At 41.9% G+C, this 25,161-nt stretch overlaps 1 protein-coding gene across 4 annotated transcripts in view; it reads right to left on the bottom strand.

The window, feature by feature from the left end:
• fam184ab (family with sequence similarity 184 member Ab) overlaps positions 1–25,161 on the bottom strand; it is a 103,941-nt gene that overhangs the window by 47,061 nt on the left and 31,719 nt on the right. For all 4 annotated transcript variants that reach the window (XM_078289718.1, XM_078289719.1, XM_071898724.1 and 1 more), the window contains exons 11-12: positions 17,098–17,248; positions 8,533–8,745 (exon numbers count right to left, since the gene is read on the bottom strand). In XM_078289718.1, coding sequence (XP_078145844.1) covers positions 8,533–8,745; positions 17,098–17,248 — 364 coding nt within the window. The remainder of the gene's footprint in view (positions 1–8,532; positions 8,746–17,097; positions 17,249–25,161) is intronic.

Below are 25,161 nucleotides of genomic sequence, written 5' to 3'. Positions count from 1 at the left end.
TGTAGCCTCACCTCTGATCTGCTTTAGGCATTAATATAATTACAGATGCCAAGATGGGAAGGGCTTTGGAATTAAGATGTATAGCTGATCAAAATCGACCTTGACTGTGAAATGGAAGGATTAGTGTTGAAGAACATTTTCTTGGCAGCTCGAGCGGTGTGTATGATGCGTTTGTGTGTGTGTGTTGTGACATTATAGAGAAGAAACAGAGAGCTGTCAGTATTCTTACTTCATATAGAAGCTGTCAGAGAGAGTGAGTAATGATGTTGATGACTCACTGCCAAGCTAACCTTGACTCTGACTCGGCTCTAGGTATCGGATTAAAATGTCACGGTTGGCTTTTCTCGCGCATCTCAAATTGACAGACAAGAGGAGATAAAGGCTGCCGCTCATGGTTTATGTGTTCTTTAAAAGCATGCATTTTTTTGCATGACATTACGGGATGATTCCATGGTAACGGGAATCTGGGGCAATCTGGCGGTGATGACGTGTCGTTCGAAGTCGGGTTAGACCAGTGGTTCCCCACCATGTGCCATTAAGGTCCAAGAGTCTGCAGGTTCTCGTTCAAACGAAACACTTTCGCCTGGTGTCCAGCCCCCATGAATCACAGTCTGTAGCACTTTATGAATTTGCATGCCGACTCATAGGGGTCTGAACGCAAGCCTATCCACCGGCAGTTAATTCGGAACAGATACTGTCCGACATACCTGATTGGATGGTGGATGTAGGTGGGACAAGCCTACTTATGATGTTACAGAGTGCGACAACAACTACCAAAATGGCAGCGCCGGCAAAGGAATTGGATGATAGCAAGCTAGATTTAGAGAATTCGTCAGTCCTTAAAAAACTTAAATGGCATCGATGAATTAAAACAGGAACAATCAGTATGTTTAAAAGCTCGGAAGTGAACGCCGCTATGATTGTTGTTCGCTCCAGGCGTTTCCAGATTATGTCAATCTGCTTTGCTACTGTGATTGGTCAAAGATTTTGATAACTGACAAATAACAACAACCAATCGGCTGGGGCGAGAAATTACGTCAGTGAATCAGTGGTGGATAGGCTTGCGTTCAGACCCCTATGAATCGTCATGAAAATTCAAAAAGTGCTAAAGACTGCGATTCATGGGGGCTGGACACCAGGCAACTATAGCAGCTGATTTCATTAACCTGCTCTCTGATTGAAGGTCTGTTAATCAGTGAAATCAGCTGCTGTAGTGATTGGTTGGAATGGAATTCTGCAGACCCTTGGGCCTCGATGGCACATGGTTGAGAACCACCAGGTTAGACCAATATATTGGTTTGCGGATATATCAGGCAGATATTGAGCTTTTATTAAAGTCACAATGAAATGAAGTATGACTTTTTCACCTTGTTCGCTAATTCTCCATATCATAACAAACATACACTAATTTAACAATAAATTCCCCAAATATTACAAAAACCTTTAACTCGTATTTTTATACCAAAATCCCATTACTTTTAAGGGCAGTTTATAGTACAGCGATTTATGATCGTCACCACCGGCGATGATCATATTCTATCGTCGGTCGCAATGACATGTTGTTTATACTTCCAGCGACAGGCGATCTGTCATTGTTGCGATGGTCGTTGCGCCCATCGCTGAGACTTAAATTGGATTGAACTTTGACCCCATCGCTGGCTCAGTTGTCATGACAACATTATGGAACTCTCTCATCCTAACGTCGATTAATTCTCTGAGCTCAAATTAAACAGTAATCAACAGCTCTGGAAGACCGTACTTTTGTAATAGACTGTAGAATAAAACGTACACTGAGGAGACAATTTATGCTATTTATCTAGACCTGGATAAAGACAATAGATTTACTTGAATGAAACTTCTTATTTAAAAAGAAAGAGTGAAAAATAACATTGCAAAAGCAGTTACATAACATGTAGGTACATTAGGCTATTCTGCAGACTGGTTTACAAACTGTATTATTATTATTTTCCTTTCAAATGGTTAAATTTTCAATTAATTAAAAGCAGACTGCAGCAGCTGGCTGGAGGCGGTGGAGGCTGTAGGCTCCGACTCGCTTTCAGAACTGACACAACAATAAACTTCACAACCTGGGAATATTTGCATTACTTTGAACTGATGGAAGAAAAGGGTAAGAACATTATTGTTACTTGTACATCTGAGAACTGAAAGCACTTGCCAATGTGTTGTGAGTGCTATCTACTGTTTATTTTTTAGACCAGACATGATTAATCAAGGCTGCCTCTGTGATCATACTAGTTTACCATAAAGACGATCAGACCCCGAATAAATGAAAGCTGCTTGTTAAGTAGATAACAGATAAGTAGATAACAGCAGTGTACTCGGTGATGATTTCTATAGCCTGCTAGTGAGAACATCACCAGAAGACATAAAGGTTGTTAAGTTTTTAAGCGGGTAACTTGAAAGCACTCGACTGAGTTACTTTTAATAGACTAACTTAGTAAAGTAACTAGTTGCTATTTAGAACTACAGTAACAAAGTAAAGTAACTAGATGAGAGCAAATGACTGAACCTCTGCGATGCGTTCTATAATCGCTCTAGTGTTTATACTTTTTATGAGCAACAGCGTCCAAAATCAAAGTTGAGCGATGATGGAATGTTGGTGACTTTGTAGCGATGTCCATCGGGCGATCATAAATCGTTGTACTATAAACTGCCCTTTACGCCTTGGTTGTGTCCTGGTGGCTGGAATTTATAGCTTAAGATTATGCACAAAGCATTTCACAGTCCATTGCTTCACCAACTAGTTCTTCTGAGTCACTTTCAATGTTTGCTCTGATCCAACCCGCCCACTTTTGAACAGTCCAAATCTTGGATCAAAGTATAGTAGTCTTAGTTCCAGCCTTTTCTGGAAGGACCCGGCAAGCAAATCCTTTGCGTTGGGATTGGTCAAAGAGTGCACGGTTGGCTGTGTTGCACTCTTCTAGCAGTTCCTCTGAATGTTATGTTCGGACCATCAGCGGTTGGAGTGCTAACAATGTGAGACTAAAGCTCAGTGAACATAGCTGGAAAAGTATAGAAATTGTCAAAGCTTTGTGCTGGAAGGAACACCTTGATAAAGAACCAGCTGAAGTTAGTGTTAGTATAGGCCTATGTCCCAGGATAAATATATTTGTAGAAGTGCTAATGTGGCTGTACATGTTTTCATATAAACTGAAATATTTTCTTAAAAATGCCCTTCTTGGAATAGTTATCATAATTTATTAATTACGCTCCGGTGAACTCTCGGGATATTTGGCATCTGCATGCCATTTGCTAAGAGAAGGAAAAGATGAGTGCACACTGCTACACTAACGATAAGCTTCTTTCCTTCTTTAATTCCTCCCTGCCTGTTAGCTCGTAAAAGCCTTGTTGACTTATTCAACAGTTAGTCAGACAGTCACTTTGCCAAGTTACAGCTAAACAATCTCCCTAGTCCTAACATGCATTATTAACTTATTGATATAGACAGAATGTGAATACAAGAGGAAATCCACCATTTGTTCTGCTCAACGGACCCATGGTCTGACCATGCATGAGCTTGCATATCTGCCCTTTTTCTATATTTGCATATTCTTTCCACATATCCGCGTCACACCAATGTGAAATTATGTTAACAAGATTCAGTGACGTATTTAACTGCCTGCCTGGTTTAACAGCTTGTCTTGCTGGCATTATGGTCTGCATGATTTAACAGTCAAATAATACTCTACTACTTTGTTGATGTCAGGTTCCATCAGACTCAGCATGCTTCAATGTGTCCACAGACATTGATCTAGTCAAATGTGACCTCCTGGTGCCCAGACATTGTCACGTTGAGTGATAGTAGGCTCCATGCTGACTCTGATAGTAGGTTCCATGTTAACACTTCAGCATGCACTATATTGAGTGCTAGAAGGCCACTGTTTTTGAACATTCTCCTGTTCTTCCAGTCAATATTCTCTGTTCTACTGTTTGTCTCCTCCCCTTATCCACTTTCAACAGAGCACTGACAGATACAAAACTCAGTAAACTAATCACACTGAGCTAGCGACAAAACCCCCAGAGTTTTTCAAAAGGAAACTCGAGGCATTAAGAGGACAGAAGACAGTAGGTGAAGAATTCAGCAAAGTTAATATCAAGGCCACAGAGGCTTCATATCGGGTCGAATTACGCATTGCATAATATTGCAGAAAAATTAGTGCTGCCAGCAACCAAGGAGATGTGTTCGGTATTGATGGGAGAGACTGCAGTGGCTAAGCTAGACTCTATTGCACTTTCCAACAATACTGTGGCTCGCCACATTTCAGACAAGGCATTAGATGTGAAGGAGCAGGTACTAGATAGCATTCGGGAGAGCCCCTACTTCGCTCTGCAGAATGACAAATCCACTGACATGGCTCAGCTGCTTGTATATTAGAGCCATGGACATCCATGGGGAATTTTTATTCTGTTGCCCTCCGCTCACACACACTACTGGTGAGGACATTTTCGACACTTTGAATGACTTTGTGAGAGAGAATGGGATTGACTGGGCATGATGCTGTGGCATGTAGTGATGAGGCGAGGTCGATGACGAGCCACCAAAGTGGTCTCATTACCAGGGTGCAAGTGGCTCCAGCCGTTGTTTGGACCCACTGCATTAATACAATGCCAGGCCTTGGCCGGCAAGAACATGCCAGAGGAGCTACATGCTGTCCTAAACGGCGCTGTCAAGATTGTCACCCTGATCAAAGCACGCGCCCTAAATGCCTGTCTATTCTCCATCCCATGTGAGGAAATGGGGGCGCACCACAAACAGCTGCTTCTGCACACTGAAATCCGCACACTGAAATCGCTGCCCAACCACCAGATTTGCCATTGTCTCTATTTTTGTATGTTTTGTATAAGTTTGTCTTGTTTATGTCTTTGACTTATTTGTACTGTTAATTGTTTGCACAATAAAAAAAGAAAAGAAATCCGCTGGCTGGGGCAAGGTCCTAACCCACCTCTGGGATTTGTGGTGACAAGTCCTGCTTTTCCTCTCAGATGACAACTCCCTATTGCTCCAGCCCATGCAAGATATGAACTGGATGGCCATGCTGTGATATCACTCAGATATTTTTTGTTTGCATGAATGCACCGAATATACACTCACCGAGCACTTTATTAGGAACACCTTACTAATACTGGGTAGGTATCAGCTTTCAGCTCAGTGTCAACCGGCTACCAAAGTCACATCCGCCTCCAGGTTGGACGTGTTGCATTCTGAGATGCTTTTCTGCTCACCACAGTTGTAAAGAGGTTATCTGAGTTACTGTCGCCTTTCTGTCAGCTCCAACCAGTCTGGCCATTCTCCTCTGACCTCTCAAGGCGTTTCTGTCCGCAGAACTGCCGCTCACTGGATGTTTTTTGTTTTTCGCACCATTCTGTGTAAACTCTAGAGACTGTTGTGTGTGAAAATCCCAGGAGATCAGCAGTTTCAGAAATACTCAACCAGCCCGTCTGGCACCAACAGCCATGCCACGGTCAAAGTCACTGAGATCACATTTTTTGCCCATTCTGATGCTTGATGTGAACATTAACTGAAGCTGCTGACCTGTATCTGCATGATCTTATGCATTGCACTGCTGCCACATGATTGGCTGAATGGATAATTGCATGAATAAGCAGGTGTACAGGTGTTCCTAATAAAGTGCTCGGTGAGTGTATCTTTGCAGGGAAATGAGTGCAATGTGTTTTTGGCACATGAGCGGGCATCTGCATCCAAAAAGAGGCTGGACCTGTGGGCTACCCGTATGGAGTACGGGTAGCCCACCTGTCAGTGGTCACCATACAACGTGTGGTCACTGAGCATCTGAGGGGGATGGTCAGCAGTTTGCAGATTATTTTGCAGAGGAGACCGTGAATCACCATGAAGAATCACGTAATCCATTCATGTTCAAACCAGAATTGAGTGACGGACTGTCCATTCAAGATCAAGAGGCTTCCATCGGATACTTTTGGCTGTCTGTGGAAAACAAATTCCCCAAGCTCACAACAACAGCTGTGGCAAAGCTCCCACCATTCACGTCCACTTACCTATGGGAGTCAGGATTTTCTCCCTTGACTTTTATTAAGAACAAGAACCATTCAAAGCTTCAGGTGGAAGATGGCTTTCGTTAGTTCCTGTCATCAGTGCAGCCAGGAATTCATCACATGTGCACAACTAGGAAGCAGATCCATCCACGGTTATCCCATTGTTTTCTAAAGGGAGCTCCACTGCCTCTAACTTTGAATCTGAGTCTTAGAATATCAAGGGAATCACTGGCTCCAGCTGTAGAAACCTCCCTTACATACAACATTATGTAAAACCAAATCACACTAACCACAGTGTCAGAGACCACTGGGAACACATAAAAGCAGTTTGGAGAAACGCTGACAAGCTGCAGGCTACATGAGAACTTTTCACTCCATTTTCACTCAGAGATAGCCCTACATTATCTATTTTCACTCACAGTTTTCACCTCATAATGGAGTTGAGATCAAGAAGACCCTGAACGTCAAGAATTGTCTACCAGACTTTGTAGTCTGTCCTTTCCTAGGGCTGAAGAGGGCCTGTCTGTGAATGCTGCTGTCTGTGTGTGTGTGCGTGTGTGTGTGTGTGTGTGTGTGTGTGTGTGTGTGTGCACGTGTGTAATATTAAATCAGTCAGGCTCAGGCTTGTTTTGACTAGTCATTTTGATAATTGATCTTAATTGATTTGCAATAGATATTTGCAGTTCCTTTGCTGCATCATGTGTATTTGCTGTCACATATTTCTTCTGATTCCCAAATCCATCTCATTGATACATACAAATGGTTCCACCTATTTCATACTGAATATTCTCATATTTTGTTATATTCATATATACATTTATATACAGCATTTCATATCTAGATATAATGCTCACATGAGAAATATTCTGTACCACTGCTGTTTTTTACACAATCTAACAATACTGTTATATACTGTATATACTGTATATAATAATACAATTTGTTATATCCTTGTTTATATTCTATTTTTATGTCTATTATCTTTTATTCTTTGCTGTTACACCAACCCAATTAATTTTTACCTTATCTAACTGAACAAAATGTGTGTGTCTGTGTGTGTGTGAGTGAGTGTGTGTGTGTGGGTGTGTGTGTGTGTGTAAATTTAGGTATATAAGCAAGCATGTCAGTTTGTGCATGTACTGTAGGTATGCAATTAGTTGATCATGTGTGTAGATTTGAAATTACATGTATTTCTGTATTTCTAATTCATCTAGTTATTATTACCCTGGATTTAAATCGAAAGTTTTGGTCTAAATGCGGTTTCAGAGGCTTTTCCAACCTGTCAAGAATAAAATTCTGGATACTGAATACTTGGAATTTTTTGGCCTATAAATGGTCATATTTAGAGACGCACTACATGGCCAAAAGTATGTGGACAGCGCTTCTAGTTAGTGGATTTGTCTATTTCAGCCACACCCATTGTATATAAAATGAAGCACACAGCCATGCAATCTCCATAGACAAACATTGGCAGTAGAATGGGCCGTACTGAAGGGCTCAGTGACTTTCAGTGTGGCACCATCATAGGATGCCACCTTTCCAACAAGTCAGTTTGTCAAATTTCTGCACTGCTAGAGCTGCACCGCTCAACTGTAAGTGCTGTTATTGTGAAGTGGAAACATCTAGGAGCAACAACAGCTCAGGCGCGAAGTGGTAGACCATACAAGACTCACAGAACGGGACCGTGCTGAAGCGCATAACGTGTACGAATCATCTGTCCTCGGTTGCAACACTCACTACCGAGTTCCAAACTGCCTCTGGAAACAACGTCTGCACAAGAACTGTCCGTTGGGTGCTTCATGAAGTGGGTTTCCATGGTCGAGCAGCCAGCTTGGACTCTGGAGCATTCTCCTGGCATCCTCCGGACCCCGTGCACAAAGCGAGGTCCATACAGAAATAGTTTGTCAAGATTGGTATGGAAGAACTTTAACGGCCCGCACAGAGCCTTGACCTCAACCCCATCCAACACCTTTGGGATGAATTTGAACAGCGACTGCGAGCCAGGCCTAATCGCCCAACATCAGTGCCCGACCTCACTAATGCTCTTGTAGCTGAATGGAAGCAAATCCCCACAGCAATGTTCGAACATGTAGTGGAAAGCCTTGCCAGAAGAGTGGAGGCTGTTATAGCAGCAAAGGGGGGACCAACTCCATATTAATGTCCGTGATTTTGGAATGAGATGTTCAACGAGCAGGTGTCCATATACATGTGTATGTATATGTGTGTTTTTTTTCATCATCCTTTAGATTGTACTGTATATACAGTATCGTGCAAACATCTTAGGCACCCTAGATTTTTTTATATAAATTTTAAGATGTTTATTTGTTTTCTGCATTAGTGTGTCAGTAGACTGCTCTTTATAGTACATTTTTTGATATTTAGAAACTTTTCATTTCATTATTTTTGAAAGCATCTTCGCTTTAAAGATTTTTTTGTGCCTAAGACATTTGCACAGTACTGTATGTGTGTGTGTGTATGTGTGTGTTCCCCACCACCTACCTTCAGGTTGTGTTGCCTGGCGTGCTCCAGGTCCTGCATTGCGCAGCAGTGGGCCTCCTGCAGGCGCTGCTGTCTTCTCTGGTGCTCCGTCTGCAGCTCGTCCAGCTGCAGCCTCAGGTGCTCCCTCTCCTGGCTGAACTGGTGCTGCAGCTGCTGCAGCGACGACTGGGACTGGGACAGCTGCATCTCCAGGCTCTGCTTCAACAGGGAGATCTAGGGAGGGACAGATGGAGTGACAGACAGAGAGAACAATGAGTGCACGGACTTCAGAACTGCTGCTGAACTGTGGTTGAGAGATGTATGGAAGGACAGATGGAGGGAGCAGGTTGGACTGGTGTTGTGTAGGTGACTGGGACTGGGACGCCTTTACTCCTCCAGCCTCTGCTTCAATATTTCTATCTACGTGCACATACACAAATACTTAGAAAGAAAGAGATGGGGGTTGGGAGAGAAAGGGAGAGGTCAGAAGAATAAGTGAATTCAGGCGGTCTCTAGGGAGTTGCATCTGCATGCAGCAGAGTGTTTGAGGAAGAGGGTAAAGAGGGGGTGGTTTTCAATTAGACTTGAACAAACATTATGACATTAAGGGGTCTAGAGCTTTTTTAAGCCTCCAGTAATTCATTTTTTTTTTACTTTTTGGAAGTAAATTTAGTAAATTTTTTTGTTAGCAATTCCAGTCAGTACGCCAGTAAGCTTTGGCTGATGTTGCAGTGCAATTCATTTAGCTCTACATGTAAAAATGAAATCACCAGAGACATTTCATAGGCACAACTTGTCATAATACATTGTCAGGAAGCACAATGTGGCAAAGTAGTTTCTCTGGCCATGCAGGGACAATGGATGAACTGGGCGAGTGTAGAGAAGAAGAAGCTTAGTTGGAAAGAACTTTGGAATATGGAGGTATCTAGGATTAGACTGATTATTAGAGCAACCTGTGATGTGCTGCCATCACCAAACCCACCCAAACCCTCAACCAGTTGCTAGATGAAGACCCCACATGTCCTCTGTGTACAGAAACAGCAACACATTGACATATGCTGTCTGAATTCAAAGTTATTCTTGTCCAAGGACAATGTACTTGTTGCCATAACCAAGTGTTAGTTAACCATAACCAACTGAGAGCAAACAAACAGAAATTAATTCTTTACCTTTCGAGAGAGAACCCAATGCATCAAATTGGCTTTGTACGTGAAAGGGAATAAGTCAGGTGACATCTGATAAAAGGCAGAGAGCTTGAAATGTCACATGTGTAGGTGTTAATAAATTCAAACACATTGGGAGCAACTTGCAGTGTGTGGATTTTGTTTTTGTTCAATGCTTTGTATTCCGTCCATCACCTGATTAATATCGGGGAGCATAGGGATTGGTAAATGTGAGCAGACATAGACATCTGCCTTATACAGCCCCACCAGGGATAGTCAGCACCAGCATAAGACCAGACCTAGCTTTGAGTTGTCTTCTTTTATAGCGTACTGTGCTATAGGAAGATGAGATGAAGAGGTAGATGAAACAACAAGTCCTCCAACCCACACGACCACATAGGTCGTTTGTTCCTACCCTCTAATACGACCCACAGGAGCGTTTCCAACATGATCTCACAAAAATACGTGAAATGAAAACGACCCACAAGAGCGTAAAAATACGTGAAATGAAAACGACCCACAAGAGCGTAAAAATACGTGAAATGAAAACGACCCACAGGAGCGTTTCCAACGTGATCTCACAAAAATACGTGAAATGAAAACAACTTGTGTTATGGTTATGGTTAGGCAACTAAAACAACTTGGTTAAGGTTAGGAAAATGGTTTGGTCAGGGTTAAATTTGGAAACGCTGGGAATCAAACCCCGGTCGCCGACATCGGAGGCAAACATATACGCCCGTCCGCCATTCCCGACCACAACGCCCATACTTTCCACCATGTTATTTCAATGTTGAGAGAGAAACGTGACCACCGTAGCACATTGTCGTTATGTACACAACCGCTAGAGGTCGCTTAACTTTAAAACGTAACTATAGGTCGTAATAAGCTGCTTGTATTTTGGGGGAGGACAGGCTCAGATGAAACGTACACAGTAAAAGGAAGAAGCTTAGATGCTGTGAGCTAGCAGCTAAGGCTTGGGTGGCAAGGCTTGAAAGCCAGGGTACACCCTGTGGAATTTGGGTGTACCCTGTGTACTAGTTTACTCAGGGAGTTTAAAATTCATGGTCAGGGACTACAGCAGGCAACAAAGAAAGCTTCTAAAGCAACCAAAAAGAGATCAGCCAGTGGCACTGTCTCAAAAGAAGTAACATCAGTTGGGTTTGGAAAGTGTTTGGAAAGTTACATTATGACTGAAGGCTAGTTACACTTATGCGTCAAAAGTGCCGCCTTAGGTGCCTATTGCGGTGCGAGCATTTATAGTTCTGCATTGGTGATTCTGCGTGTAGACCACAAAAACGCTAGATGGCAGTGGCGTGTTTTGTTAGCACGTAAGTAATAACAGAAGTAGTAGTGTTTACATTCTCTGAAATTCACGTTCTGGGATATTCCTCACCACAAATTCAATGACATCTGGTAATCTGTATAATTTGGAGATGAGGTGTCGTACAAATGAACATATTTGCAAGCCTCCTCAGCTCGTCTCTCTTCGATCTGCTCCATGTTGTCTTCACTATCGGCGGACATCAACCGGATACAGGTAGGAGGAAATACGCAGCGGACCAATCACAGTTGTTACATTTTTGGGGAGATGCACGTACGCTATGCCGGCAACGCAAAGACTTAACGGCATAGCCATGGTGACACTTCAACATAGAAGGATAAATTGGCCATAAGGAGTTATGTATCATACGTTATATTCCTATATTAGCAGAAGTGAATGGTCATACACCATTCTCAGCTCCAAGTATTATTGTTTTACATAATTAAGCTTACTGTTTGCTGATTCAATCGGGTTTGTGGACTTCTGAGCGGGCCGTTTCAAGCCAGGAGGGTCAACTGTCCTATTGTTGTTCAGACTAACGTTGAGGTTAGAAGTAATTGGGTATCAGTGTTGAGGGGGCCGGTCCTGGGATGCCAGAACTTCTTGCTGATCCTTCTGCAGGTGTCGTGGGCCTAAGTCAAAAATTCTAGCTAGGTTTCTACATAGGTGCTTATCTTAAATAGCACAAGGGATAGACACTGTATTGATAAATATTGCTTACAAGGCAATAAACAATAAAGTTGTTGCTCGCTACCCATAGCCTTGCATATTTAATTCCATCAAGCAACAACAACACTGACACTGATATTTACTATGCCAGACCTCTGCCAGCAAACTACTGGCAGGCTGCTTCTTTTCACAACTCCGTGCTACACACTCTCAAGGTTAGAAATTTAAGGAATACCCTGACTGTGATTTTTTTTTTAGCAATATAAGACATCATATCTTTAAAAATCATACCTACCCACACATCAAAGCATCAATGGCACTGAACTGATAATCTGTTAAAATACAGGATGTTTGAACGACACTGTACCGTCACTTGATTTACAAACTGCGTCTTTTCTGGATGCATTTCCATCCAAGAGAATGACGCTGATGATGCTTTGACTTGACATTTGCGTAAATAAATATGGTTCAGCGCTGATCGGGAGGAGTCAAGGAGATGCTGTTGTCACTGCGTGGGAGAAGATGGACCACAAGGCAGCACCGGCACGATGGCCCGCAGCTGATGCAAACGGCATGCAGAAATGAACATAAATAGAGCCGTTGAAAGTGTTTGTGTGTGTGGGTGTGTGTGTGCGCGATGACCACAGGAGAGCTTAATCACGCTACATTAATATTACTGAGAGCTCATTAGCGACAACAGCCTGCTGCTCTGCTCCAGTGTGGATCACCACAACACTGAATAATGAGTGTGTGAGTGAGTGTGCGCACGACTGTGAGGAAGAAATAAGTCAGTCTGGCACAGACAGGAGTTCTTGCAAGGGAAACACAAGGCTTTGAACAGCGGCAGTTGCTCTTGTTGCCTCCCTCATCCACTCTCTCTCTCCCCATTGATTTTTTCACCATCAGTGTAATTACAGCCCATTGGACTACAAGCTGTAGGCATCTGGCATTTTGTGTCAGGAGAGATCCCCAGACCTAGCTGAAGATTAAAACCATCTTTAACCAGTAAATGGGGATAACTCCGCTAAAGCTCTTCTAAGTCCGGGACTAGACTTGGTGTCAGGGAAACCAGCTCTTCGTTTGCTTTCTCTGCTGACTTTCATTTTTCCTCTCCTCTCTTATGTTTCTTTAAAAATTTCTAAAGTCTTGGATTTTAAAAGAAGCATGAATACGCAATGAACACCTCAGCACAGTGTCATTATTCCATTAATCTGTAACATTTCTATGTTGTGAAACTATGTGAATACGTGACACATGACATCTGCATATAAATATGCAATATGTTCATACGTGAACAAGATTTCCTTCGCTTTTCTCCGTTTCCTGGTTTTGTTACAACCCTCGTAAGCCAAGGTGTTTTGTGTCATGTCTCTTAGTGATTTTTTTGCTACCATTCGAGATGGAACCCTTATATTCGCAATATGTACAATACACAGTCACAATGTGCACTGATAAATGACTGGGATGATTCATAACTGGGCGGCGAAACTGAGGGAAGGAGAAAAAGCAAGGCGAGATCCATAGCCATCACCTAGGAATCAATACAAGCTGTTCAGGCACAATGCCTCCCAATCATCAGGCACTGACACACACAATAACAGGAGGTGTGATGCTCACTCACTGGCAGAGCACAGCCATCATCACAGCATGTGTGTGTGTGTGTGTGTGTGTGTGTGTGTATGTGGGTTTGACCGATGTGGGCTATTGAAGGTCGATACCGATATATATGTTTTTTTTACAGACTGTAATAAAATCCTTCCACCCCAAACTGGAATGATTTCTCTGGTCAGACATGTAATACATGGGAAATAATAACAATAATAATAAAAACATATTTATTCTGCTGTTTTTTGGTTTGCTTGTCATTTTATAAGTTGGTCATTTTAGAAGAGATTTTTGTTTTTCTTTTATTTTAATGTTATTTTAATGCAATGTAATGGTTTTAACCCATTCACTGTTTTCAATTCATTTATTGTTTTAATCAATGCATTTTATGTAAAGCACTTTGAGTTACATTCTATGTATGAATGGTGCTATATAAATAAATAAATTCACAAGCTGCGATCAGGGAGGAAGCTCTATAATATCAGAAGTGGACCATACTGTCTGGTCTGATATTGATCAGTGAGGCCAATATCAGCCCCATATATCGGTCAAACCTGTGTGTATGTGCATCAAAAGCAATCAGCGTGGCCCTCTCGCTCTATCACCAGCAAAGCCCACTTCTCCCAATGAAAGCAAAAGGTTACAATGGTCTTTGAAGGAAGAAAGCACATCATTTCTGCGCTCCTCTCAGTGAGGCGATGCCATCAGAGCCAGTCATTCACATTCAGCTCAGATGTCTGACACCATGCTTCAGAACAAACACTCTCCTGACCAAGATAGGGAGGGAGAAAGAGCTGAAAGCCATTTCTGTATACTGAATGATATGAGGCAGTGCAATGTTTTAATATTATACAGAGGTTTTGTAGAGGACTAGCAGGTTAATAATAGGCTAAAAGACAGCAATCTTGACTTCATCTACACTACTTGGGATTCCATCCAAATATGTTTTTCTGAATTACGAGGTATCGAATTAGACAAACTGAATGGAAAATGGCAAAATTCAATACAATTTCTGTAAACGTTTTTATATTCGCTTGAAGTGGAGAAAGTTTTTTTGTTGATTAAGATATTATGCGCTAAATTGTACGCTAAACTGCAATGGAGATGTGTGTGTGTACATGCATGTACTCAGTTATATACTCTCCTTATGTGTATACACATAATATTTGCTGGGATGAGTTCTAGGTTTGAAACTATATGAGTGCATGCATGTACTATATATGTGTGTATAGTGCTGTATTGTATGATATAATATGTTTGATCACAGACTGAAAATGAGTGTCTTGTAAGCCCATGTGGGCTGGACTTCTTCTTCATCATTACCATCATATCATGTGTTATTTCTAACATGTATAACCATTAGTTGGTACATTAGAATATCATATGTGTTATTTCTAACATGTACAAGTCTCCATCGTGGTTGTATGACCATTAGTTGGTGTATCAGAATATCACTAAGTGCATTTCTTTGTTTTTGTCTACTGACAGCATGAAATATGGCCAACATTAGTTGACACTAATGAAGGCGTTATACCTCATTAAGGTAGAATCTCAATCAATTTCAGCCCTTTAGTGAGGACAAATCTAGGCAGGAGTCGACCATGCTGTTAAGGTCAATTGCCTCCAAATCCAAATTGTGCCCTAAAAAGCTTGGTCACACTAAAGGTAAAGGGTCCTGTGCCCGGGCTGCACAAAAACTCTAGTTAAGTTTCTAAGAGTTTAAGGTACTCTCTTTAAGGATCACCTTAAACTCAAGTGAGTTGCACAAAACCCACTTATCTCCCCGCTCAGGGAATATCCTTAGATAAATCTGCAGATAAGGAAAGATCCTTAAGTCATCATTATATTATTGCTGATGGGTTACACAAAGCCCCTTAAGGGCATTTCCTTTCCTTAAATGTTAAGGTGCCTCACATGGTCTCTGAAGTATTTGGGCCACTTTTATATTGCTATTATTTTCAAATTAATTAATATTACAGTCAGGCTGTCTAGCTAGATCTTTCTTGTTGGCAAGATTGAAATTCACCGAGCTAACAGCTTGCTCAATGCATTTTCCCCATTAGCTAGCTTGCAGCCAGTCTGTTTCTAGTACACAAAAATGCTAAATAGTCTGGATTAAATAAGTATGTATGACATGGTTTTGTGTCACAGAAATGTAGACCTTGATGAAATTGCAAGGGGAGTTGTGAGTTTTATAGATGTTGCAAAATGATAGCGATCTCTTTTGAGCCTCTGGGGATTGCCCAGAACGTCGGTTTCCATGGTAACGAGAGACTCATCTGCAGTGTTACAGCTGAAACTATTGTAAAATGCTAAATACCAGCCCTTAGCTGAGGAGATCATTTTAGGGGCTTTATGCAACGCTCCTAAAGAAATCCCTGGCCTCAGGGAATTATTTGCCTAAAGGGACAAACTGAAGTTGGACACTGAAGATTTTTCATGCAACTGGGCACTGGTTCATAAAATGACAAAACTGCAGCCTACTCTATCAATTGTAAATTTGTTATCAACCTGCAACCTGCTGTCCTGGTTGAATATTAATGCCATTATGGGACACTGTAATGAGTTTCACTAAAGTTTTATTAGGCAGAAAGGCCAGTCTGAAGTGACAGAATGTATGGAAACCACATAGAGGTGAGGCAAACTCAAACTTTAATTGGGTTCTATCATACTTGTAGGCTTGTGTGTGTGTGTGTGTGTGTGTGTGTGTGTGTGTTGTAGTTCAACCATGAACCCCGGCAACATGTTTGAAGTTGCCTTTAAATAACTGGCCTGTAAAATTCAAAGGGTTGTCACAAACAAACAGAGCCCTGGGAGAGCGCTGGTTCGGATTTGGCTTGGTGGCAGCCAGTGGCAGAGACGGCCTGGATTACAGCCTCTCCTTTCTCTCTTTCATCATGCGCTTTGATGGGGGTGCCATGGAGCAAACGGCTACCACACACACACACAAACACGCACACAGAGGAGTGTGTCCTATACGTATCTATGTCCTCACTGTCTTGTAGGTGCAGTGAATGTATGTATCAGTGACTGTATCACTAAGGATTTTCTGCATTCCTAATGGGACTATTGTTTCTTCAACTGGCAGCCGAATGGACAGATATCATGTGAGCATAATGCACTGTTTTATATTTGTATTATATTGACTATATTTGGGCAGTCCAACCAAGCATTCAAACCTGACCTTTCTCGTTGATGTGCTTTACAACAAAGATTTAATGCAGTCAAGCCGACTTGGAACACACACACGTATGTACCAAGTGGCCACAACCACGGGTGAATTTTGAAGTCAATAAGGAAGTGCCGGCAGGCGGCGATTCCTCTAACGTCCGCTAGATGTTGGCTCCAAAAAGACTCCAAACCGCCCAACTCCATGCAAGTCAATGGGACCACAACCCAACTTCTCACTCAAAATATAAAGTCAATAAATTTATAAATAATAATACATTTTTTTGACATTATGGTCTCAGTAGCTAATTTCACTGCTTCTAATGTGTGTCCATATGGCGATTTTCAAAATAATTGTGTCATTAACGGGATATAACGGTTATAAAACAGGGTTGTTTTCCTAGTGATTGACAGGTCGTCTGTCCAGTGATTGACAGGTCGTCGATTATGGACCAATAGCAGGTGGAGCTGCTCTGTGGACGACCCTCAGCTTGGCTCTGGCTGCTCCGGCTCCAAAAAATGTCAACATGACGGTGATTGTAAACCCAATCTTTTGGCTTCAAAGTGGCCCTTCAGAAACCTTTGGGTGACATCACACTCACTACGTCCATCTTTTTTTACAGTCTATGGTATATACACATCTCTCGGCCATAGACTTACCTGTTCCAGTAGGTCCTCCACTTTCCTCTGCCAGCTCTCCCTGGCATTGCCCAGTTCCTGCTCCTTGCTCTGGGCCAGCTGAGCCAACGCCAAGGCCTTGTCCTCCTCATGATCCTCCCTCAGCTCCTCACGCAGCTTCTTACACTCCTGCCTACGGGACAACACACACACATTTTCATTTTACACATTTTAGGCAGAACCAGCCTTAATTACTAGACCACCACCATTACAAGCAACCAAAAAGTGAAAAGCTTAGGGACTGAGTGTCTTTATAATATTCCTGTGACCATAGATTGATCATATCAAGTCTTTTTAGTGGTCATAAATTGTTAGTGGTTTCTAATTATATGACCTGTAGATTCATAAATTTTCAAAATAAAATATCATTAACTCACTATAGCGGATGTAGCAAGGTTTATTTTTGGAACTATTTCATGTGAGCAAACATTCATCCACTGTGTAGTGATTTTTTGATGTACACAGTCTCCCACCGCCCACCACCTTCACTTCCTATGGAAACAGGGAAAGTAGTCCCTGATAGTTCAAAACAGTACGTTATTTTTGTAGCATATTTCCTGTAAATTTTACCAGACTTAGCCACATATCATTTGAGATTACTTACCATTTAGCTTTAAGGCCCATTCACATCTAGAATGATAAATATAACTATAAACTATAACAACTGATGCGCAAGCATTCATGCTCCAATGATATTGTTTTATCGTTTTAAAAAGATAATGATAAATAGGTCTAAGTGTGCCATAGCTCTTTAGCCCTCAGCAGGTCAGGTTGGCCAGCACATGATGCTATTTTCTTAGTTAGCTAGCTAACTAGCAAATACTCTAGTTAGCGAGTTAACTAGCTTCCAAGTCAGTAAACACAATTTACCGCTAATCCCAAGAGCTCTTCCAATCCCGACCCATCTGTCACGTTAAACATTTATAGAGGGGATGGTTTTATCGTCTCTGTATCCAAAAAATCGCTCTGAGATTTGGATGTTCATACAGTTGTCGTTGTAGTGGGAACACAGACATTCTGTTTAATTAGAACGATTTAAATATTCTTATAGTTATAGTTATATTTATAGTTATCGTTCTAGACATGATTGGGCCTTTAGAGCTGCTACAAGTTCTCATTATCTCACTTTTGAAAATATGCTAGTAGCCTACTATCACTCAACATATATTGTATGCTTAAGTGTTAGCATGGAGCCTACTATCACTCAACATAGTGTATGCTAAAGTGTTAGCATGGAGCCTGCTGTCACTCAACATAGTGTATGCTAAAGTGTTAGCATGGAGCCTGCTGTCATTCAACATATATTGTATGCTAAAGTGTTAGCATGAAGCCTGCTGTCACTCAACATATATTGTATGCTAAAGTGTTAGCATGGAGCCTACTATCACTCAACATAGTGTACGCTAAAGTGTTAGCATGGAGCCTACTATCACTCAACATATGTTGTATGCTTAAGTGTTAGCATGGAGCCTACTATCACTCAACATAGTGCATGCTAAAGTGTTAGCATGGAGCCTACTATCACTCAACATAGTGTATGCTAAAGTGTTAGCATCGAGCCTGCTGTCACTCAACATATATTGTATGCTAAAGTGTTAGCATGGAGTCTACTATCATTCAACATAGTAAATGGGACAATCTCCCCAAAACTTGGTGTATTCTTTTGATGCACATTTTGCACACTGAATCCATACCACCAGCCATACATATTAGTTATGTCTTTTTATCATTTTGGCGTTTGAGAATAAAAGCAATATCTGGATAAAGGACAGACTCATCAACAAACAGCCAAGTGCAGAGTGAGGTATGAAACAGAAGCTGGTTGAAAAGATGAAAATACCACGCTTCAGAACACTGCATACTGGCTTAATGGGAACAATAAATGGCCTCTCTCAGACCTCAGCGCTGCATCTGTTGAATGGCTACCACTCTATAACACTGTTGCTAACAGCTCTTTGCGTGGCTGTGCGTGTGTGTGCTGCCAGTGTAATAGCTGTGTGGGAGGTGAAATGGCAGCTGTTAAATGAAGTATCCAGGCATTCGGGGTTTTTGTTGCTCTGAGAGCCAGAAAGTGTCAGACTGAAGGCGGTCGGGCACACACACACACATACACACACACACACACACACACACACACACGCACACACACACACACACACGCGCAGTCACACTCCAGACAGTCACGTTCATTGAGCAGCATGCCTGCTTGACACGTGTCATCATTCATGTCCTCATTCAGTATAAAGCATGCAATCATACACACAGACACACACACACACACACACAGACACACACACACACACAGGCTTCAAAGAACTCTGGTTTTGCTAATAAGCACTGCTCTACAGCACCTGATGGGCTGAATGAGTGATGAGGGGATGAGGGGAGAGAGGTAGAAGGATGAAGAGATGAATAAATGAAGGGATGGAGGGTTAAAGGGATGGGGAGATGAAGGGAAGGCCAAAGACGGGGAAGGGGGAGGGAAATATCCAGGTAAAATGTTGGCTCATAAGGCAGGTATAAGTGTAGGTCTGTGCTATACTGTGCATGCTCATTCAAGGTGTGTAGTATGCATGTGCACTTGAGTGCCTGTGTGTGTGTGCACGCGCATGTGTGTGTGTGTGTGTGTGTGTGTACAGCAAGTAAAAGATGTTCTTCTAATTGTCGCGTCACAGTTAGAAGAAAGCCAATGGATTGTGTCTAGATCTGATTTAGCTGGATTAGATTTACACCTGACAATAAATTTAATATCAGGTTTGCAGCTTTCAGAAACCCAAAGACTTTTTAAGACCTGTTTAATGCTACCTGGAATTTAATTTAAGTACCATTTTAAAAACCAAAATGAAGAAACAAAGCTAGTAAAACCAGCCTATTTCTGCTTGGACACAGCTAAAGAAAGTTGCAAAACTATAAATGGGTAGAAGAAGAAAAGGACACAACAGCAAATTAATTGTTAAGGGACGTGAAGTCCAACTGTGTTTAGTAAAGCAGATAGGATGCATATTGTACTACTAACCCTGTTCTGAATTAGTCTAAGAATGCACGCAGCATAAACAAACAGGACCTCTTAAGACTTTTCATTGCTTTTAAAGGCTTTTCGAGGACCTGCGAATTCCCTGCTTGTCATATTTACATCCTTTAAAATTGATAGTAAACACCTCGTTTTGCTTGTTCACCGTTCACCACTATCCTGACAATCCATTTTTGAAAAGGATGCTACGATCAGAGCTGCCTGTTAGATTTGCATTGCGCCGGTTGGATCAGCAAAAGTCATTGTATTTCCATTCATGTAGCTGGTGGATGTGGATTATTTGGATTAGGTGTGATATGTGGACTGGAGGCGCATCGCATTTCTGCTTTGTTATTGTGTCTTTGAGCGGGTGATCTGATCGTCTGTGAATCTTAGGTGCACTTACACCCGGATTTTATGTTTTTGCTCAATTACAATCCGATCACCTAGGACGCAGGTTCATGCAGGTGGAAAGGGGCTCAATGAGTCCGGGTCACAAATGTAAATGGTTTTAATGGTAATAAACATCTCTGCCTACCTAGGCCACAAGGAACTTTAGGGCTGATATCTACAGACACTCTTCAGTTTTTCAACCATGCGTAGTCATTTTCAAAAACATTCAACCCTCAAATCTACAGCATGACATACTTCAATTGACTTGTGGTAGAATTTGGGTGTAAGTATGATTTTAGTTTGGTAGAAACATTTCTAACCAAGGCTGTTATTATGAACCATTCAATCAATGTCTCAGTGTACTGTGTTTACAAGCATAGAGTAGTCTGGCTATTAGCGAAAACTCTGGTTAAGGTCTTATTCGGGTTAATCTGTTTACATGAACCTTTGGTACCTGGTTGCGGAGTCTCCCTGTTATCATGAATAAATCAGTTAACGGAATATTCCGCCTCCCTCTTTGACCGAACGATAGCTAAGTGGAAAGAAATGACGATCCCAACTTTACCGTTGGGATCGTCATTTCTTTCCACTTAGCTATCGTTCGGTCAAAGAGGGAGGCGGAATATTCCGTTAACTGAGTAAGTACATCAAAATGTAAAGCTGAGAGGGTTTGACAGATGGTGAAAAGCAAAAGTGAGAGCAGTAAGATATTTCCATGCCACAGTAAACAGTTTAATATGGGAGCAAGCCGGGCATCTTAACCAGGTTTCTCATAATTGGAGTGCAAGCTTCTTTAACTTTAACCCAGTTATGACGTTTACATGTGTAAACCCAAACCAAAACACATCTTTCTTATTCTAACTCTTCCTCCCGCTGCACTTCCATGACTTCTTTTCAGAAGTCAGTGTCAGCAGGTATGGCTGTGCGACATAAAGCGTAGTAAACATGCTGCATCAGTGTCTCCTGGGCACGAAGCAACGTGGTGCAACTTCTAGAATAATGAGTGTCTTGAGGTAGTGAGTAGTTTCCTTATGATCCCAGGTGAAACTTACACTGTCCCAAGAGGGCTTAAAGGAGATGTTCAGTGATTTTGGACCTATATACGATTTGCCTCATACTGTAGTATTTGGACCCACAGACAATATTGGCTCCCAAGTCAGCTGTCGGTTGAAACAATGAGTCCAAAATGAGGTTCGTCAAAATATCTCTAATCAGGAAATCACAGAACTATTTTTCTCTGCTGCAGCACAGGGTTAAGGGTTGTGGTGGGGTGAAAGTGCGTTACTGGTGGAGTGATCTAGTTTTGGGCGGTCAGGTCAGACTGTAAACAGTAGAGTTTGGTAGAAGACGATCCACTGAGTGGAAATGGTGCGGTGCTGCTGCTTTCCAGGCAAATATAAATACATCAGTGGGTCACTATATCGTTTTCAAAGACTGGCTTTTCTGGAGATATCTTGACAAACCCCATTTGGACTCATTGTTAGCAACAAGAGGCAACGGGAGCTCTCAGTTTCAACCGACAGCTGACTCTGGAGTTAATATTCTCTGTGGGTCCAAGTACTACAGATATGTAAGAGACAAATTATCCAAAATCGACTTATCCTTTAAGTCTGCTTTTCAAATCAAAAGAAACAAAACATTAGCCATGCTCCTGTTATATAACTCATCAATGCCAATGCCAAATTATAGACATAGTTTGGCCAGATATTCCGGAATGCAAACATCAATGCACACAAAGCCTGCTAGTTGCTTTCGATACAAACAATGCTCTCAAATTCAACATGGCATCCAAAAATTGCAAGACAACAAGCTGTTGGACGAGGGAGGAAAAGGAGTGTATGGTATAAGTGTAGGTGGCTTCATAGGAATTAAATGAGCAAAAGCCTCCTCAAACACTTCCATGTTGGCCCGTCTTCACTTTCACAGACAAAAAATGAAATTTGCATGCTCATTGACAATCGGGAAGCAGCACGCCCGGTCTCCAAATCGTCTGCAAATGAGTTGAAACGCAGAGTCTCTTCGCACGGGACCGGAATTATCAATGAAAAACAGGAGGTAATTGGGGTCGAAATTGGTCGAGGGGGAAAATCACCGACACGGTCGCTCCAGACGGGATTAAAATTAGCAAATAGCTCGAGTAATAATTACAATTACAATACCTACCCTGGAAAAACTAATCCCGTCTGAATGGGGCTTTGGAAAGGTTGTTGGTAAAGGTGAAAATAAGAGTCAAAAAACATAAAAAAACATTAGCCTCTATGTCTGCTAACCAAATGGGAATGTGCTGGTTCTGTTCTGTTCACCAGCTTTAAGAACAACCAAACAAACTATGTTCAATAATTCTGTTTGACACGGTTGTGTGTGTGTGTGTGTGTGTGAGTGTGTGTGTGCATGCATGCTGTAGCCAGTCTTCTGACAGGCTGTCAGAATAGCGGAATAGATAAAAGGGAGATGCTCTGGCACCTCCTCCTCCTTGCAGGAACAATCCGTGTGTGTGTGTGTATGTGTGTGAATGAGAAGATCAGCAGACCTCTCCAACTCTCTCTAACCGCTAATCTCTCTGAATCTCTATCTCTCCCTTCCTCCCACTTTCCTCTCTCTCTCTCTCGCTCTTTCTCTGTCTGCCTCCCTTGCCCTCTGTTCCTTCCATCCCTGCCTGTCTATTGTGTCTACCTGAAGCTGAAGTTAGTTTTAGTGAGTTAGGTGAAGACCACCGAGCAAACTGAACTGCAGAGGAGGAGGAGGAAGATGAAGAGGAGGAGGAGGAAGATGGGATGAGGCTCGGGTGAACAAGTAGCAGAGGGAGGCAGCCAAGAGAAACTCAATGACTGAGGGAAAAATCCACTATCAGATACTGAGTTAGGTAGCTACAATCTGCGATGTTAGAGGAGTTAATTTGTGAAGAAGTGATGTTATTGACTTTTTTGGTGTACCCACACCTCAGCCTGCCTTAGTGATTTCCTACATTTCCCAGAATGCCTTTCAACAACCCCCAGAGAAGGGCCGTGAACTTATTGCATTCAGCTGTGGGTTATAAGTGTAGGTGTAGAGAGCAATAATATAGCGGGGCTAGTTTCGCCGCTTAATCAAAAGACAACATGTCTTGCGGCTGCATTGCATTCTGGTCAATTGGGGCTACTGTCAGTGGAGAAATTGCTCTCTCTGAAAAGGCTGAAACTTTTTCTGCTATTAAACTCCATTGCAGCTGTGCTGGAAATATCTTCATGTGACATCACGGAGTCTACGTTTGACCAGCTATCTAAGGGAATAAGAAAAATACACCACCAAACAACAAAAAACCAAGAAAGGTTTAAGTGTTTTAGGGTAGTTTTCCTTTAAAGGTGCTATGTAAGGCATTTTTAAATGTCAATATATCATTGTCAAATTAATTGTGATACCTTGGAATAATTACTGCAAACAAATGAGACAATGGTGAGAGCTTTAGCTCCGTTTGCTCTGGAAGAACTGCGCCCTCTTCCTGTTTTGTGCCATAAAGCAATCCAGCAGGTTTCCTGCCAAATCTGACCTGGTGGCTCACAATGTAAAATGCAGTGTAGAGGCGATGGTGTTGTTTGCTTCTGGTTTTATACTGATATCTCAAAATTAATGTGGTAATGATTTATTGATGTTAAAGGTCCCATATTCTACACTTTCCAGTGTTTTATTTTGTGTCTTGAGGTCCATTCAAAGCTGTGTGTGTGGTGTCATGTACCAAAAACACTCTCAATCCATTTTTACACATACATTTTTACATTTTCCAGCATCTCTCTGAGCCTTACCAAGAACAGGCTGTTTCTGTCGCTGTGTCTTTAAGGCTCATTAATATTAACGACCTTCTGTTCTGATTGGCTAACCGTTTCAAGAGTGAAACGTGAGACACCGCAGCCCGGCGGCTACAGGTAGGGAAAACTCTCCGGTAATAAACAATGACAACCGCTCAACCGCTTTGAAAAAAACACTTTGTTAGTCTATTATTTCTTACAAAAATGATAATGAGCGAACCTTTGTGACGCCACAAAGTTACGGAAGTCCAAACGGCTCGTTTAGAGGCTCGCTTTTCTAATATGGATTGTGTGGATTTAGTTGGTGACCGTGCGTTTTGATACTTTCACCATGTTTAGATAGCACATCCAACTCCTTTATAATCAAAGAGGCAAGGGAAATCCCATTTTCCACGATATGGGACCTTTAAAATGCAACACGTAGCACCTTTAAGCAACTTATTCGCTGGACCAATAAATCAATATTGGGAAAACGCTACACGACTAAACAGACAGTGAAAACATTGGGCATCACAGACATTATTGAAATGATGATGATGGTCCAGACTAGATCGGGAGGCAAGAGATTAAAGTCCTGAAGCCTCACACTACAAGATCATCTGTACGACCGACCCAAACTAGCATGGCGCTGTATGTGCTTTAGTCTGTTGATCCGCTGAAACTCATTTGGTAATCCTCAGAGCTTTGATTATGCTATCACTGACAGGCCATCTGCTTTCACTGTGAAAAAGGGATTAAAAGCAGCCTCCCCGATTCATACCGCTCACCAACCGCAATGTATGTACCACAACCACCGAATGAATGGAGGCTCTCCAGAGAATACGCTCTGTGTAGGCAAAGGAAGGTGAATGAAAGCTAATT

The sequence above is a fragment of the Centroberyx gerrardi genome, chromosome 18 (assembly GCF_048128805.1).
Source record: "Centroberyx gerrardi isolate f3 chromosome 18, fCenGer3.hap1.cur.20231027, whole genome shotgun sequence".
Lineage (NCBI taxonomy): Eukaryota > Metazoa > Chordata > Actinopteri > Beryciformes > Berycidae > Centroberyx > Centroberyx gerrardi.
The sequence above is the reverse complement of the archived record's forward strand: the minus strand, read 5'-3'. Positions and strand labels throughout refer to the sequence as shown.